The 19,737-nt window shown below is 44.2% G+C and overlaps 1 protein-coding gene across 1 annotated transcript in view; it reads left to right on the forward strand.

Moving 5' to 3' along the window:
• The window catches only part of xpo4 (exportin 4), a 98,740-nt gene that overhangs the window by 47,628 nt on the left and 31,375 nt on the right, over positions 1–19,737 (forward strand). Inside the window, exons 9-14 of the mRNA XM_080753258.1 lie at positions 4,882–5,056; positions 5,573–5,749; positions 7,277–7,419; positions 7,533–7,678; positions 9,782–9,959; positions 18,684–18,843. Of these exons, the coding sequence (XP_080609384.1) occupies positions 4,882–5,056; positions 5,573–5,749; positions 7,277–7,419; positions 7,533–7,678; positions 9,782–9,959; positions 18,684–18,843 (979 nt within the window). The remainder of the gene's footprint in view (positions 1–4,881; positions 5,057–5,572; positions 5,750–7,276; positions 7,420–7,532; positions 7,679–9,781; positions 9,960–18,683; positions 18,844–19,737) is intronic.

The following is a 19,737-nucleotide window of genomic DNA, read 5'->3' on the forward strand; positions in this document are numbered from 1 at the left end:
AGGCATGCGGCTGTTACCATGGTGGAACACTGTGGCGACACTGTTTAGTATCAGTGATGTCACCATGCTCGTCATCTCCAAATTTGGGCATTGTTTCAGCAAGTGGCTGATACCATGGTGGATGTCACCATGCTCATCTCCAAATTTGGGCATTGTTTCAGCATGCGGCTGTTACCATGGTGGCATCACTGTTTAGTATCAGTGATGTCAGCATGCAGATGGACCGTGGACGCGGGGCGGACAGACATTCGGCAAATTAATAGTTATATTAGATGGACAAAAAGCTTTTTCTTTTCTTTCCTTTTTTCCCCCCTTTATTTTCCCAGTAGGATCTCAAGGTTTTCGTCATCAGAGGCGGCGAGAGACTCAACAAGGGAGTGGATAGACCAAAGACATTCCTTTGTGTGACTCATGGAGAGGTCCATGATGTCAAGTTTTGTACATTTTGCTTGTTGAGCCTGTTGTGGTTAAAAACTCTCCTGTTTTCCAATTGATTAGTTTTAAGGGCGGCCATAGCTGAGTGGGTAGAGAGGGCCATCTGGGAATCAGAATGACCCCGGTTTGCCCCTCCATTCCAGCCAGTCTTTGTGACAGCGTGTCCCTGAGCGTGACACTTCACCCGGGTGCTGTATTAATAGCGCCCACTGCTCCTTCCAAAGAGATCAGACCATGTCCATGGTCAGAGATCGTAATCTGGACGTTGTCTAGTTTAGCTTCGAGCGGCAGCCATTTCTGTTAGAACGTCGTCCTTCTTGCCGATTTTTGTTTTGTTGCAGCATTCGGTTTACTTAAACTGAATATAACAATAAACACATGAGAAAACTAGTTACTAATATAAATTATAATATTATAAAACATACCATCTCACAAGGCGTCGCATCCCAAAGCGTTGTGAGCTTGTAGATCTGCTATTTTCAAACATTTTGTACTTTTACTTTTAGCACTTTAAGTATATGTTGATAGCAACACTTTCATACTTTTACTCAAGTACAATTCTGGACTTTTACTTGTTACAGAGTATTTCTATATTGCACTATTGATACTTTTACTTATGATATGATATGATATGATATAGTACTTTATTGTCAGTTCACACTGAAATTTGTCTTGTGACACAGCAGCCAACTTAATTAAAAGTATTAGTATTAGTATTAGTTATGAACTGTGATATGCATGTAATGTTGCATGCATTTAGCAGAGAAGACTTCACTCTCAGACTTCACTCTCAGACGTAACACATAAAACAGAACAAGGACAGTGTGGCAGCAGCACACCATATACAAACACCCATAAACACACAAAAACAACAGGAAACATTAACCAGCACCATAGAAAAGTGGTTTAAAGTGCTATATACATATTGCCACATATTATGCATAATGGGTGGGTGCAAGTTCAGATGTCTATAATGGCTAAGGGTAGGTGCTGTCTCTGATCGTGAGATGTTTCACTCTTAATGCTTCTCTAATAAAGAACACACAACTTTTAAGTGCGTATAGGGTCTTTCTATCATATCCCCCACTTGCTACTCCCCCCCCCCCCTCTCTCTCTGTCTCTGTAATCACCTATTCCTGGAGCTTTTTTCCAGTTGCATCATCGGAAAGCCACGCAGGCCCAGGGCAGGAGCGGCCAATCTGCCCTGATTGAACGGCTCTGCTTGCAATTTAAACCCATCTGATAGGGGTTAGCTAAGGAAGCCACGGCTAGCACAGCACATTTGAACATGTGGTCTCCTTCCTAACCTGAGTGCGGAGAGGGCCGGAGCGGTTGCCCAGCCTCGAGATGTCACATGACTAGGGATGGGACGATAAGCGGTATTATCGTTTATCATGATATCACGATTATCGTGTCGTGAAGATTTAATTAATTGTGAAATCGTCATGCACTGGGATCAATTCACCTTTTATTTGCCGAGCTGCATATCCGGTACCATTTAAGCCCTCTATTTGTAAAACGTATTTATAATATACATACCTTCCGATAAATGATATAAAAGTGGATCCTTCACAATTGATCTTAAATGAGAATATTTCATTGTATTCCCCATATATGAAAACAAAAAAGGACATTTCAGTCACTTTTCTACCTTGTTTAGTCAAACATATATGTGTTTCATTATGTTTCAGCATAGTGGTGGTCACCATCTTTGAATGGCCATTTTGAGGGCTTAGCGGCCATTTTTTGAGCTTGACATACAGCAGATTTGGATTCAGCACACCTTAATACAGTATCCCTAAAAAACAGGCATGTCATAAATTAACATGATTTGTCTTCGGGGTAAAGATTTTAGGAAAACTGACCTAGTCTAGTCAGATAAATCGCAATTTATTTGGTCACAATAATCGTGATATGACATTTTCATACTGTCCCATCCCTACACATGACTTGGGTCCAGTTTGGTTCTGAACCCTCGCTGGGCCTTTTAAATGCTCCTGATGAGGTGGTTGGTGCCTAGCATGGTGCCTCCGCTATAGGCTGTGAGAATGGGCGAATGTAACGCACATTGACCCATTTAGACCCGAACGCAAATCTGTGTCACTAAATAAAAAATAAACATTTTGTGCAAGTCTTTGAATATTTTTGACCCGATTCTATAAATGTCTTCTAAATCGGTGGTTCTCAAACCTTTTCATGTCAAGGACCCGCAAAATTACATGTATTTGGCCGCGGAACCCCCCATCTTAAACGATGTTGTTCCAGGGAGCTCCCAGAAGCAAATATTTGAGTTACAAATGTTCGCTTTTAACTCATTGACTGCCAAGGCCCGAGTTTCCCGAGTTATTTCAGTAGTCCCAGGCTGCCACAGCCCGAGTTTCCCGAGTTGGAAGCCATTTTGAGAAAAAAAATAAAAAATTCAAAGATGCCTCAAATGTATTAGGCATGATCGCAATTGCGAAATTGCATGTTTAGCCCCATAACAAACACATCTTTCAAAATGTCAAAAATGGCTGTTTTGTCTGACTTTGAAGGCTTGTATCTCATGAATGCCTGAACGGATTTCCAAGCGGATTTTTTTGTTTGAAAGCTGTTAAAAAGTACTACACATATGGTGCATGATCTAGGCATGGGCGTGCACGATCCGTGCACTAAAAATTGATCCGTGCACTAGAAATTTAGGAACGTGGCATCCTGGTACTTGGCGGCCATCTTGAAAAGGGCATTCAATGAGTTAAGATATGTGACCCAGCATAGCAGAGGGGCAGTCATTTCGGAAAGCACAGCTTTAGACCAGCCCTGAAATTACTTTTTCTTTTTTTTCCTAAAATGTGATAAAGCCACAAAAGCATTTCATAAATATCAGGCTACATTTCACTTTTCGCCAGAGCTTAACTCTGCCTGTAAATAAGACTTTCTTAAATTAATGTGAAGAGAAACCTCACATTTTGCAGGTTACATTTCATCTAAAAGGCTGAATTTCTCAGATCTAGTATTTCTGCATGGCATAACTCTATAAAGCGCCATATCTACAAAACTTTTGGGTCAATCTTCACAACCAATATATCATGTTGTAGCTATGATTCCCAGCTTTCAAATGAAATGAAAAAATGAAAATGAAAACATTTTCAATAACTAGCCCTCAGCTGTGTTCGGACACATATATTCAAAAGCAGATCTACAAGCTTGCAGCGCGGCGCTCGTCAATAGTTAAAGCATTAAATAATTCTAGGCCTAAATGGTGATTTGGATGAAGGCGCTATAGAAATGCAGACCATTTGCTCCTATGTTTCTCCCTCATTTGTCCCTCACGGCTCTCCTGCAATCTGTCTCCTACTCATAATAAAGCCTTAACTGTAAGCACAGTGAACCGCCTGCCATCCTCCTTTTATTTGGAAAGACATTCATATTTCATTCTTTGCAGCTGAAAAAGGCGGCTGTGGAAAAGCGCTCAGAGGTAAAGCCCAACCACAGGCGACTGCTCACTGGTCCGATTGGCTGCTCGTTTTCTAACCTTGTTCATTAGTGGCAAAGTTGGACACTCACCCCGGTACTGTAGCTAGCCTCAACTTCACCCTGGAGAGTGGAAAGTGCACGTGTCAGTTGTATGCTGAGAGTACAGTGCGTAGTGGTGTTTGTGTGTGTGTGTAAAAGTGTGTGATTGTGTGTGTGCAGGTCACTGTGTCCGTTGCGCTTTCTGTTGTATTCCACTGTATTATTCATGTCCTCTTTACTGCACTTGACTGAATATCCTTGAAGGGATAAACGGAGTCAACCTTGAACTGCCTACTGCAGCACTGCTTCCAATCCCAGACTGAGTGATTCCCCACGGCATTAAAAGCCCCGGTCGTGAACCGCGATGCCTGTCTGCACTGTAATGTCCAATAAAACATAAAATGGCCTGTAAAATACTCCATATAACAATAATTAAACGCTGCAATGGAAATGTAATTCCTTCAGGGGGGGCACGGTGCCACAGTCTGTAGCACTGTCGCCTCACAACTAGAAGGTCCTGGGTTCGATTCCCGCTGTGGGCACTGTGGACCCCTAGGTGGGGTTGGTAAAAGGGCCTTTCTGTGTGGAGTTTGCATGTTCTCCCCGTATCTCCTAGGGTAGGTACCCTTACAAAAACATGCAGTAATCCTGGTCTCTATACTGCCTCCCCCTGGCCAGCCGGGGCGCCAAATGGAGGGGAAAGGAACTGGTTGGAATAACGTGTTCCTTCCACGCGCTACGTCCAGCCACGTCACGTGAAAAGAAGCGGCTTGGACTCTTCATGCATAGAAGGAAGCATGAGGTCAGTCCGTTGCTCTCCCCAGGTTGGCAGAGGGAGTGTAGCGACCACTATTACATTAGATAGTTGGCACTGGGTGAAAAATGGGTTACACAATCGTGGGCTAAAAATTTTAGAGAAATGTAATTCCCTTCACTCTCTCTCTTTGCCAGCATTGAGATCGAGGACTCGGAAGCGGTGGGGATCTCCAACATCATCTCCAACATGATCACCATGTTCCCCCGCAGTGTCCTCACCGCGCTGCCCAGCGAGCTCTTCACCTCCTTCATCAACTGCCTCACGTTGCTCACCTGCTCCTTCGGACGCAGCGCCGCCCTGGAGGAGGTGGTGAGTACTGTAGGGACGGGACGATATGATATGAAAATGTCACGATTATTGTGACCAAAGAAATTACCGATTTACAATATTATCGCCATTATCAAAATATCCCCAACATCAAACACATTCCTTGGGCTAAAAACGACCCCCACAAAACTATGGTTTAGTGGGGTCTGTTTTTAGCTCATGGAATGTTTTTTCTGCAAAACAAATGCTTGCATTGGATTCAGAATCATGAAAAACCCTAGTTTGTCCCCTTACATGCTACTTAAAGCAGATGTATTTTTGTATTCTTTTCCTGTATAGTAAAGTCAATGGGACCCCAACTTTGATTGGCTCCCACAAAGTTTCCCCAGAGAGTTGGGTTTGAAAAAGTTAAGAGGTGATAGTAGACACCTTTAGTAAGCATTTAGTTCCCAGATTGGTCAAAGATTCGGCTAACTTATCCCTAACTAGTTCACAAAATGTCCCACTGATGCTCAGCTTATTGTTTTCTTCCCCTCCCTCCTCTACTCCGTCCTGCAGTTGGACAAAGACGACATGGTGTACATGGAGGCCTATGACAAGCTGCTGGAGTCGTGGCTGACGCTGGTGCAGGACAACGAGCATTTCCCCCGAGGATGCTTCGTCCAGCCGGCCGTGCAGGTCTTCAACTCCTACATTCAGTGTCACCTGGCCGCACCCGACGGCACGCGCAACCTGGTGAGATTACGCACACACTAAGGCGGGGCGATATTAGGAAAACCTTTGATATTCGATAACGTTGTTGAATACCTCGATATCGATGTTACTCACGGTATTAGTAAAAACAATTGCATTATATCGTTTTTAATGTTTTTCTGCTTTCGGTCCACTGCACTGCTTAACCCAGATAATGAATAGCATATCCACGCATGCACACTGCACAGTACACATAGAATAAAGAAATCAAATGCCTTATTTCCACAACAATGGTTTTATTTAAATAACCACACCTGGTTACAGATGGACTGTTTTTTTGCTTGTGCTACAGTACGTGCATGCATAGTGTCTGTTAATTAATTTGACACATACACCAATACCTCATTTCAAGCTGTCTTCGTCGGTATGTATACCTCGCATGTTGATACCTCCATGAAGGTTTTCGATATTTTCGATATATATTGCCCAGCCTTAGCACACATGCATGCACACACAGAAAGGTTATTATAGTTTGCTTTACTTAATTTGAGTTCATTGAACACGCGTTTGGCACGCGCAACCTGGTGAGATTACGCACGCTCGCATGCACGCACCGACACAAAAAAGTTATAGTTAGCTAAAACTAGATGTGAAAAAAGCATAAAATGTAAAACAAGGTGCTACAAAAATCCTGATGCACACCTGAAACAAACCTGATAATGTGTTTTATAAAACTAAAACTACTTGACATTTGACTGACATTTTCCTTATTTTTATGTTTATATTTGTTTTGAAACTGGTTGCCAATATTGACATCCAAATAATTATGCGTTGAAAGTGGTTAAATGCTGTGTTTTATTGAGTTTGATTTTTTTAATTTTTTTATTGGATATATTTTCTATTTGTAATCTTGCCCCTGACATTTTACCACCAAACTAATAAAAACAAAACTAAACCTACAAGAAAAGAAAGAAGAAAAAAAAACACTTTAAAAACGAATTAAAACTAAACTGAAGTTGAAAACAAAATGAATGAAAAATGCAAAACGATAATAACACACACACACACACACACACACACACACACACACACACACACACACACACACACACCCTACTTTCTCCCTCTCACTCTTTTTTTTTGGTTTGTTTTCTATTTGTATTAGAGATGGGACGATACGTGATATTATCGTTTATCGTGATAAAAAACACTCATGATAAATGTATCGTACAGATTTAATTTACCGTGATCTCGTCATCCGTCATGCACTGGGATCAATTCACCTTTTATTTGCTGAGCTGCATATCCGGTACCATTTGAACCCTCTATAACTGGTAAAAGGTACTTATAATATACGTACTTGATACAGTCTTTTTTTTTTTTTACTCTCTACGAAATCCCTTTGCCAAAAAATTGCCGAGCTTGTAGATCGACAATTTTTTTGGCATATGTTCCGCCCCAGGATAATGGATGTTGGGGATATTTTGATTATCGCGATAATATCGTAAATCGCGATTTCGTTGGTCACAATAATCGTGACATGACATTTTCATGTCGTCCCATCCCCAGTCAGCGAACGGCGTGTCGTCTCACGACGAGGAGGAGATCAACGAGCTGCAGGAGGACGACAGGGAGCTGTTCTCAGACCAGCTGGCCAGCATCGGCATGTTGGGACGGGTGGCCGCCGACCACTGTATACCCCTGCTCAACACGTATGTACACACACACACACACACACACACACACACACACACACACACACACACACACACACACAGGCTCTTGGTCGGCGGGCACCAACTCTATGCATGTGTGTCCCCTGCAGCCTGCTGGAGGACAGGGTGACTCGGCTCCATGGCCAGCTCCAGAGGACCCAGCAGCATCTCATGGCCTCCCCGGACCTGGGATCAGTGGACCGCAAGGTCCTGGACGACCTCTACGAAGACATCCACTGGCTCATACTGGTCTCAGGTAAGACCTCTACGAAGACATCCACTGGCTCATACTGGTCTCAGGTAAGACCTCTACGAAGACATCCACTGGCTCATACTGGTCTCAGGTAAGACCTCTACGAAGACATCCACTGGCTCATACTGGTCTCAGGTACTGGACTGGAATCCAGAGATTCCACTAGAGCAGGGGTTCCCAAACTTTTTTGTCTCAGGGCACCCCATAAATATTTTTTTTAATCCGAGGCACCCTTACATTATAATTTTCACTCCCAGCAACATTTATAGCATAGCATATTGTCGTTGTCGTGTGGAAACCTTGTATGTCCAAAACCGTTCGTTTAGTACCGGTATTTATCATCTATAAAATGTACTAAACTAGTGAAAACAGCAGATCTACAAGCACACAACGCCTCGCGATGTCTTGTATGATGAAGCAGGGCTTTACTTTACCAAAAGACGTACACATTTGAAACTTGGAGATATGAGGTTTCTGCCCGACAGTGACGATATTTTAGTGATTATGTTGCGAGGAAAACGTTGAGATAATAGCCATTTTGGTTAGAACTGACTGACAATAACTTTGTACTTCAAGTTTAAAATCATACCGAATATTTTTTCAAGTGTCCAAATAACTTCCAAATATTATCAAATTATCTCGTGGCACCCCTGGCCTGCCATCGCGGCACCCCAGGGTGCCCCGTCACCCACTTTGAAAACCCCTGCACTAGAGGTCTCTGAGCCTGTCGCGCCCCATCGGGGCATTATTTAAATGAATAGGTCAGGCAGGGGCTGGGCTCCAGCTCATTATGGTAATGCTTCTACCGCATTCTTCTTAGTTGGTTGTGATATTTATGTTCTTTTTTTTATGTTCTTATTTTATTTATTTTTTATTCTCTAATCCATGCTATGGCATGCTGTTTATGCGTCTCTGTAATGGACAGTCGACTGGGAACGTGACAGCCAATTTCTGTAATATGTAAGCATTTTATGTCAATGGCATGTGTAGTTATATTCAATAGAACTACAACAATTTTACCTCTCTTAGTTGCGTATGGGGCATGTGTGTGCTGTCTTTTTTTTTTGCATTTAGGGTTTCATAGACGGCGCGAGTGTGCATGCATCATAGAGAGATATTACATTAATTTGGAGTCAGGCTTCAGGCTGGGCCAGGCTCAAACAACACTCATAACAAAAACACAAACAAGTAATAATCAACATTTGTATAATATTTCTCACATGGCCCTCTTCTAGCGCCACCATGAGGCCGATTCTTGCAAGCTAAAGTCATGTCATCAACATGGATTTGTCCCATTTGCCATATTCCCTCCTGATTGGCTACCATTGCCTTCTAAAGTTTGTGTATGCAACCTGACGGTCGCTTATCTCCCGAGTCTTACTGGTATAATATAACTAGCAAACTACAGTCGTGATACAAAGAGAGTGGAGTGTTCTTGTATTATATTCTGTTCTCTTAGCTTCTCCTGTTCTATCATGGTATTACATTTAGTTATTACACATCTTCCGTTCATGTCTATTGCAACATTAGAGTCTTAAGTTTGTGATCATTCATGTATCACTTGCAGGTCACTCACCCATCTGGCAGTTGTTAGAACATCTGTAATTACATCAAAAGAGCCACAGGAATCATATTACCGTATCACTTTTATTTTTACATCTGTTTATTTATGTTAGCCAATCTCTATAAACATTCAGTTCAATTACCTCCTGCCAAACATAAAGTGAGACCTCCCACTGAATGCACACAGGGGCAGTTATGGATCACAAACTGGACCTATATTTAGGCCGGATGGCTGATCTTTGTTGGTGACAGCAGTCTTCTAGTGTTGGTGACTGCAGTCTTCTAGTGACTTTATGTACAAGGAAGATCAGAGCCGAATTTCTTCCAGTTCTGTGGGCATTTAAAATGTATATCACTCTATTAATTACGGCCTATAATGATGTTTCAAAAAGAAAAGTCAATCCCTGCTGCAGAGCTCTTGTGAGCAATTTTTATATTGGGGCTATTATTGCCATGCGTCGGTCGTGCAACAAAGTTGAAAACTCTTGCTTGTAGAAGTTCGCTGATCGTCGCTCTTTGTGGCCGCTTCTCTGTGTCTTTCAGGGTATCTATTAGCGGACGACCCCCAGGGCGAGACCCCCCTCATACCATCCGAGGTGATGGAGTTCTCCATCAAGCACTCGACGGAGGTGGACATCAACATCACTCTGCAGATCCTGGGATCGCCGGGGGAGAAGGCCTCCTCCATCCCTGGGTGCAACCGCACAGACTCCGTCATCAGGTGAGAGAGGAGAGGAGGCTGCTGGGCTCAGTCAAATTATTAAGCAACATTACACGAGAGGGTGTGCATTGTCGTGGTTATTTGCACGCCAGCCTTGCTGCAGGAACGAGGCGAAGGCGAGTTCCGTAGGCAGGGCTGAAGCAGGGCCCTCGAGTGTAATATTGCATAACAGTTACCCTTAATAAAAACACGTCAACTAAATTTCATTGTAATTAAGATATTCGATAGAATTTGAAATTTTTAATGTCACATTTAGCTACTATGTCCCTGAACTTCACATGAAAACTGCTAGCCTAGCCGCCTAGCATAGTGTGGGGAGAGAGGGAGCACTTCAGCTTTTTCACAACCAGCACAGCTGATATCTTTGTTTGAGGAGACCGTGCAGTAGTGCTCATTATTTGCACAGGTAGAGAGCTTTTTCAACCAATCAGATTGCTTCGTCAGAACTACCTGTTGTATAATGGCCGATGTATCTGCTAAACCGATACAGTATATTGGTCTAGCTCTAATTCTGTGATTTGGAATTGATTGGTTTATTTTACTCGGGGGCAAGATAATGGCTTTTCCATTCTCTGCTCCAGTTGTACTTGAATGGACTCAGCTGTCTGATGTGGGCTGGAATGACATAACCGGGGCGCCGCGTCTACTTTGTTAAAGGGAGTTTATAAAAATGTCCAAATTTGGCCCGTTCAGCAGCAACAATTACACACAGAATGGGTCTGGGTGTCAGACAATTTATTGGTTTATTTTGGTTTTGTGCTGGCTTTGTGCAGCGCATTGTGATATTGGAGTGTTTTATTGCTGGCTTTGTGTCCGCAGTCGCATGTGTCTTCAGTTATCGTCAGGTTGTCAAAGAGTTGGAATTGTTTATGAGTAGGTGGGGACCAGTCAACAGCAAAATGCTGTACATTTGGAGACTGTGCCTGGTATGTTTGTAAGCTCTACCAGCCCCATTGGCAAGAGCACATGATGATTCCAGACAGTTTTCAATTAAACCAGCTAAATTTGACCGAAAGAGTTTTCATGGAATTCTGTCTTGACTGTCCTTTCCTCCAGTGTTACACGTACATACTATAGACTCAACCACAATGAACTCTTTATTCCAATATGCAAATCACTGAAAATAACCGCTTTAAAAGCTCACAATGCTGCGCTTTGCAACGAGGGGAAAGTATAGAGCCCATCTATACAGAGTTTAAGTGGTTCAAGTTCTTGATTGCGACCGTCAGGTCGCATTTACTACCAAAACCTCCACCGGCTGTCCGTCAGTCAGTCAGTCAGTCAGTCAGTCAGTCAGTCAGTCAGTCAGTCACGCCGTCACACGTCACACTTTTGCCCTGCTCATATCTCCGCAACCGTTGACCCGATCCATGCCAAATTTTGCACACACACTCCTTGCCTGCCAAACTACTACCTCCACCCATCAATTCTCACATGCCACCATGAGGCCCATTCTTGCTAAACACATTTTTGGACACAGCTCCTACAATTTTTGCCCTAAAATCACGCAAATCGGTACACAGTATGTCTACACTCATGTCATCAACATGGATCTGTCCCATATAGCGCCACCTTCAGGCCGATTTTTTAAAACACATTTTTTGACACTGCTCCTACAGATTTTGCCCTAAAATCACGCAAATCGGCACACAGTATGTCTACACTCATCTCATCAAAATGGATCTGTATACTGTGACCTGACGGTCGCTTATCTCCCGATTAGGGAGTCTTACTGGTATGCTTTGTTGCACAAGGTGTTGTGCACCAAAAATAGAAGATCGGCTATTTAAATGCGCATCTAAATCTAAATCCCCTTTCTCTCTCTTTCCTACTGGCTGTCTCAAAGAGCTATGAAAACTATAAATGGAAGTGGATGAGACCTCCCTCCTCTCTGCCTTGACATAAATTGATACGATGCCCCGATAACATTCTGTGAAATACGTTCAGGAGTTGCCTCGGGGTCAAGGACCACCCGTGGACGTGACCAACCTGCAAAGCAAAGGCATCGCCATGACAATTGAGATCCTGTTTGATTGTTCCCTTCGGGAACCATGCGGGATATTTCTCACTTACCAGCAGCAGCCCTAATAAAACGCACACAGAGCCACCTGCCAGGGAACAGGTTCTTGGGACATCCTTGTCCGGTGTGCTGTAAAGCCACAGAAGGGGTCAGGTCTCTCAAGTTCACACTTGCACACGCCAAGTGTAAACTGTGACTAGTAAAACGGTGCGACAATGAAACTGTCATTGTGGTGTTTGGTATGGCATGGCACGGCACAGCATGGCGTGGCCCTGGGAGTAATGCCCATTGGCGCGTGACTGGGGATATGTACCTACATACACACATTCACACGCTCCATCTGTTGCCTTTATTATACACACATGTCTTCAATTGTGTGATGATTACGAGCTTACGCACATCCTTTGTCCCTAATGCCCCCTGGAAGCTCTTGGGGTGTGGTGGTGCCAGTCCCACTGGGGGGAATGTCAGCAGGGGTGTCGCACCAAATTCTGGGCAGATATAAAAGCTCACAGCTGCGAGCTTGTAGATCAGCTATTTTGGATCTACAAGCTCGCAGCGCGGCACTCGTTGCCACGCTGTGAGCTTGTATATCTGCTATTTTTCAATAGCTAAAATATCAAATAATTAAGGCCCCTCCACCTTGGGCCCTAGTAACTCAGTCCCACTTTTCCCCTCCTTGTGACGCCCCTGAATGGCAGAATGGCAGATCCCCAACCATGCTTTAAATAAATATAATATAATGGAGCTCAATTAGTCTGTTCTTGAGAGAATACTGTGTCAGTGGTTTTCAAACCTTTTCATGTGAAGGACCCCCAAAATTATATTTATTTGGCCACGGACCCCCATCTCAAAATATTTAGTTCCAGGGACCCCCCCCCCCCCCCCCCCCCCCAGAAGCAAAATTTGAGTTACAAACGTTCACTTTGAAAATACATATATTCAAAGATTTGCACACATTTTCACGACTTTTTCAAAAATAGCAGATCTATATCTGCTATTTTTCACTGGTTAAAGCATTCAATATTTCTAGGCCTAAATGGGTTGTTAACCTTGCAGCAGGGCAGGCGCCAGCCAGCCAAGCCCTGGTAGGTGGGGTCGCTGCCACTCCCCAGCATGTTGTTATTTAATTAGAGGAAGGCCAGGTGGCGGATGCAACGGTGGCTGGAATCTAAATGACACGAGCTGGGGTGCGACTCAAGGAATGAACGCACCCATGTCCAGTGGTCCACCAGGCACCCCTGTCTCTGTTCAAACTGTAGTCCCCATTAGTGTTGTAGTCGAGTCCTCCTAAAGCGAGTTCAAGTCAAGACCAAGTCCGATGGGGGGCGAGTCCGAGTCAAGACCGATACCAGCGGGGGTCGAGACCAAGTCGAGATAGACACGAAACATGGAGAGAGAGTATAGGGAAGTTGCAAAATGAAGCAGATAGATCTATGTATAACGTCATGGAGTTCTCAGGACATAATTTAACATTTTGGAATAGTTCCTGCTATTATTTATTTGAACTTTTTGACACATTTCCCGGACTATGGGTTTATTTACTAAACCATTTACACACATCATCATCTAATAATTCATCAATGAAAAGCGCCAGACAGCTCTCTTATAATGTAATGTGAATGGGCTCCTCTTAATATGGGTATACAAGTATTTCATTGCATTGTCTTGACTCGAGTGGACTCGGTGGGGGAAGAGTCCCTTAGTCCGAGACTGACTCGAGACGAGTCATTAACTCTTTGCCAGCCCGAAATAGAATGGTTGTTGGTAGATTAGCCGTGAAATTTCTATTATTATATTATGATCTGAACCGCATTAATTTTACCAGACATCCAGCGCTATATCACGTGGTCTTCATCCCCCATTACCATTCCGCGATCCGGGTTGTTTTACTCACCCCAGTTCCCAGTGAAATTCTCAATCTGCATTGGCTTAGAGTGGGAGATTCGGCTGCCGCATCATGTCCCAGTGCGTTTCGCGTGCGCGATCCGTTCACGTAAATGTCCCCTCAAATAATCCACGTGTGACTCAAGAGTAGAACTGAAAAGTTTCGCTAGCATAGCCCCCAGCACGGCTGCAGTAGAAGCACGTGTGTACAGACAGTAAACGAATGGGTGGAAGGTGCCTTGGAGAAGGAAAGGGCCATGACGTCACTTCTGCTTCATGTCAGACCAGCCATGAGCTATCGATGCACGAGTGGTGACTAGGGAAGGTTAGACGATCGCCGATTTTCGGATGAAACCAGGGGGCACACTGATTGGTCAAGATCGACCAATCAGTGAACGGGGTGATGGGGAGATGTCTGAAGCTAAAAACAGAGGAGAGATGTCGGGGTTCACGGTGATAGCCCTTCACCGTGGCGAATGACGTAATCTTGTAGTTTTCTGACTTAAAAAGACTATACCGCGGTGATAGCTTATCACTCCAGACTGTACTATGATTATAATTATTTGAGATAATCGCAATTATTTAGCACGATCGTCATAATCATTTCCATGTTGAAAAAAGTTTCATTTCACTTTGAACAACTGTAGAAATGGCAGCACTACAAGCTCACAACGACCTGTTGGCTATTTCCACTCAACCTGTGCACAGCAGATTCATTGTGCAGTATTCACTACTGTCATGCACACATGTCTGCGTCAATAACAAAATGACACTCGGGGCAAGTGGACAAGAAAACCGTTTCCGTCCATGGGGAGTCAGCATAAATATTTGTCTGTCTGCATGTCTGTCAAGAAGACACACTCTCCAGCATTGGAATCCCTATATGAATCATGTCTGTGTCAGACACGCGCCAGCATTGCAATCCATGTAAGGAATCACTCTTGATGACAATTTGAAAGACACTGCATGTACCCTCTGTTGAGGCCCAAGGTGTTTACGTGTGTGTGTGTGTGTGTGTGTGTGTGTGTGTGTGTGTGTGTGTGTGTGTGTGTGTGTGTGTGTGTGTGTGTGTGTGTGTGTGTGTGTGTGTGTGTGTGTGTGTGTGTGCGCGTGTGCGTGTTTGCGTGTAACAGCTAATCGCAGTGATGACAATAGCAAGCCACAGCAGACAGCAATATTGTTTTTGTTGAAGGTCATTGTGTGCATTCTAGATCGTCCGTTATGGGTTCCGGGGACTCTGCATGGCTGACAGCAGGGGGACCAAAAAGACAAGGGGCCCGAAGGCGTCAGGTTTCCCAAATAGCGCGCGTTGCGTTCGACCCTGGCCCTGACAAATGTCAGCACGGTTTTGTTTTGTGCAGACAATGTGAAACCGTGCACTGTCCCTCCTGAACACAGTGAGAGGACACACAGCAGCCTGAGCCCATTTAAGCTCCCTATCTCTGTGGCCTTTTGACGAAGAGGTTGTGTGTGTGTGTGTGTGTGTGCGTGTGTGTGTGTGCGTGTGCGTGTGCGCACAAGCACACGCAAATCCTCCTCAAATGGACAAAAAAGGCATTCACAGCACCCCATAGTTGGGACGGCTTGTTAAAAATTGATTGAAGAATTTATTAGAAGTGTGCATAGGAAAAAGTACAGTTTCATGACAGTACAAATCACTGATACAAGGTCAACTAAAAGAAGCTTTTCGGCTTATTTACACAGGAACCACTTTATGTATCTCATATAACATTGAAAGACAGACGGATAGAACACAGTACTTTGCATAGGATATCATCAATAACAAAAGGGAAAAAGCATTCAAAAAGAAGAAAAAAAGGAAAATAAAAAGAAAATTAAGATATTTGGAGTGGAAAATGAGGGAGGAGAGTATGGGCTTCTGATTAAGGTGACTTTTCAGACCGATTTTGAAGGAGGCTAGGGATTTACACTCCTTTAGGGCGTTCCACACGTTGGTATAGCAGGAGAACGAATTTGTGACATTTTTGAACTTTTGCGTGCGTGCGTGCGTGCGTGTGTGTGTGATAGAAAGCGTGTGTGTGATTATGTGGGTTTAGTGTTGTTTGTCTAAATGGCGTTTGATTTGGTCTCTGAGCAACAGTAACAAACAACCGCTGACTCCCACCTCTCTTTTGTTCTCTCTCTCTCATTTATCACTCTCTCTCTCTCTCTCATAATGACCTTAGGTTCAATCTGTCATCATTCTAAAGCTAGAGTTATACTTAGTTTCGCGAAGGTGCACCGAAAATAGATGATCTACAAGCTCACAGCGCGTCACAACGTGACTCGTTGTGAGCTTGTAGATCTGTTATTTCTGGTGCATGATGACACCCACGCACAACCAGGAATAAATCACACTCGATGTTGTTTCTGCCTCCCTGCTTGTAGCTTCGAGGATCATCTTCCATTTTCCTTTTCGGGGAAACGGCGGTAGCTTAGTTGGTAGAGAGTGGGTAGGGTAGAGAGGCCGTTTGGCTTTTCGGCCCCGGTGTGTGTGTGTCGAGAAGTGTCACTGAACTGAAGACGACCTAAAGCATGTTTCTTCAACGTTTTCAGGCCAAGGACCCCTTAGTCGAGAGAGAGATGAAGCAGGGACCCCCCCACAACCCATAGATTCCATAAAGTTTCATCGTTAGACAGCACAATCATCAGTGTATTTTGGGTTTATGTAAAATTGTGTTTCCAAATATTTATCCACTTGAACCAAAACTTGACCTTTCACTCTTTTTCCCCTCTACACCAGGTGTCTTCAACAGGGGGTCCGCGACCCCTAGGGGGTCCGCGGAGGTACTGCAGGGGGTCCGCGAAATTATTGCTTAAAAAAAAAAAAAAAAAAAAAAAAAAAGATTTCAAAAAATGTTTTTTTTTCTTCTTTTTTTTTGCCTTTTTCCACATTTATTTAAAAAATAAATCATGATTCTATCCATTTTGAATAGCTTGAATACATGATTACTATGCAATTGACATATTGTTCATAGTATTGACATTTGTTCTCAGTTAATAAGTAGTATGTTTAGAAATGGTTGTGGTACGGCCCACCCTGCTCGCTGTAACTTGAACATGTTTAAAATAAAAAATATGTCGTAGCCCCGACCCCCCCACCCTACGAGGTGGTAGGGGGTCCCTGCTCCATCTCCCCATCAGTTTGGGGGTCCCCGGCCTGAAAACGTTGAAGACCCCTGCTCTACACCAAACCTCTTTGCCGAAACTCTTTGCCGAAAATAGCCGATCTACAAGCTCACAACACACAGCGGCCGCGCGCGTAGGGTTGGGGACGGTAACCGTCGTACACCGCGGCCTACCGCGGTGTAAAGGTCCTTACCGTGGTCAAAAAAGACAAAAAAAAGGGCTATTTTTTTATTGAGAACAAGCAAGTTTTAAAACGGGGGAGAAGCGAGGACCGCATGCGCTCCATGTTTGGAAGCTCGGGCCGTTAGCCTACATCACTCGGAGAGTCAAAGACACAGACCTGCCTCGTAGTCTGCTACTGGAGCAGCGTTAAACTTTCTCTATAATCCACACAACACAAGTATGTTTATTATACTACATACCTTGTGGCAGTTTCTTTTTTATTCATACGGGCGGAGCATGAGCTGCGAGGACTAAAACCGAAAATGAAACTAGCTTTTACTTTTTCCACCACGTCGCTGACTTCAATTGCAGGAGCGCGCTGTGCCCCGTCGGTGATTTTACAACCTTTTCTGTCAAGTATGGTAACCTGTCTATATGTTTATATCACCACTCAATCAATGCGATTTGAGAAGTGAGTTTACAGAATCACTGTACACGATCTACCCGCGTCTCTCATCTGGTTGTTGTTCACACACAGCGTACTGTGTCTGAAAAGCCCCAGCCTACATTACTATAGTAATCCGACAATGCACAGATCTGAAGATCTGCTCCTTTCAAAGCCAGACCCGCTGTGCTGTACGGGGAAGTATTACTCGGGCAGTCGGGCTGTGAAGCGGCTAATTTTGGGAAGATGATGGCAATATTTTGGCTTATCGCCGAACCTTAATTAATGGATACGGGGGTGCGGTAATTACCGCAATACCGTCGATAATGGGAAGACGATAACCGCGATAACAAAATGTCCATACCGCCCCAATCCTACGCGCGCGGCTGCGCAGCGTAGGGTCGGCTGCGCAGCGTCACGTGCCTGCACGTGTCTGATGCCGCCGGTGTGGGTTAGTTCATTGAAATTAATGGGGGCGTCATGTTTTGATGCACCGCCTCCGCATCCGGTGTGTGCTTCCCTTCACACCTACCACGAGCAGTCGAGCACTCATCATTCATAACCATCTAACTGAGCAGCCATACGCTTAGGTGAAAGTAACTGAAAGTAATAAATATGTGTAGTGACAATTATCAGCCTCCCTAGTCCCTACCCCTATACGTACTGTACATGCTGTGTTTGGAACTCTCAGACTCAACGTGGTGGGCACATTGTAGGTGCTCAGGGGTTAATGTTCTTAGTCCTGGGGACTAATTTCAGTCTTGAGGATTCCATAAGGGCTATTTATGAGATCAGTTCAGATCCGCAAAAAACAAATACCGGTAAGGGGGAGGTGTAGCAAAAAATCACATATTGGGACATGGTCTGAAAATAATTTCCAGTCTTGGGATTTGTTTTGGCTTTAACCCCTAGGTGCTGTTCACAGGGTTGTAAAACATTTGTGTGAGGCCAAAATCTGTAACAGGACCTGCACAATGCAAATCCACTACATTTAAAGTGCTGTCTTCTCTCCTCACCCCTTTTCCCTTTACCCTTCTCTCTCTCTCTCTCTCTCTCCCCCCCCCCCCCCCACCTCCCTCAGGCTGTTGTCTGCTGTGTTGAGGACGTCGGAGGTGGAGTCCAGGGCGACCAGAGCCAGCCTGACAGAGCTGCTCAGTCCTCAGATGGGCAAAGACATCGTGTGGTTCCTCCGCCGGTGGGCCAAGACCTACCTTCTGGTGGACGAGAAGCTGTACGAACAGGTGAGATAGGCAGAGTTAGTACGTAGAATAACCGGTGAGGTGGTTGTGTATGTAGAATTCATGGGTTGCGTTTGTAGCCCTACACCGTCCTTGTTGAGGACCAACACAGGTGTTTTGATTGGCATAGAACATTAGGTCTATGTCATTCAGACAAATTGAAACATCTGTGTTGGTCCTCCACATTGGCCGTTTAGGACTACAAATGCAACCCATGCATAGGGGTGTTCCGGTAGCTGACTCGACCGAGTATTTCCCGGTGAACCTAAGCGCAACGGTGGGGGCTTGGGAGTGTGGGGAACACGCACCACTGACTATTGCTGATGATGGAGAGGTTATATTGCTTAGCCTTTATGTATTGAGAATGAGAGGCACTCTTGCCGATTTAGTAAGAGACTCGTCGCCAATTGCAAGATATTTAAAAGTTATTTGGAGCCATGATGATATCCTTTTCTTCCCACAACTAGACTAAGGATTTATATTGTCTGTGTTATTGTTTACAACCACAATTATTCACGTGTGGCAAGATCGCGGTTCACTAGTTTTTAGTAGGCTATAGTGTAGGCTTAGAAGCCTTTTCAGAAGTTAATTTAATGTTTTCCATTTAATGATTTCCTTTATCCTCATCTAATCTTGCGCTAATGCACGCAACTGTTTTTGCCATGTTTTAAGGCTGTGTAGGCTTTTCAGAAGTTAATTTAATGTTTTCCATTTAATGATTTCCTTTATCGTCATCTTCCGCTAATGCACGCAACTGTTTTCGCCAGGTTTTAAGGTCTTATTTTAGTTGTTTCTCATAAGCTCGCAACCCTCCTTGCCCATCGGCCCCCACCTTTGCGCACAGGTTCACCGGGAAATACGCGGTCGCGTAGCTGACACGATCGTGCGTCAAATATT

This window comes from Nannobrachium achirus, assembly GCF_963921795.1.
Source record: "Nannobrachium achirus genome assembly, chromosome: 22".
NCBI classification, from domain to species: Eukaryota; Metazoa; Chordata; class Actinopteri; order Myctophiformes; family Myctophidae; genus Nannobrachium; species Nannobrachium achirus.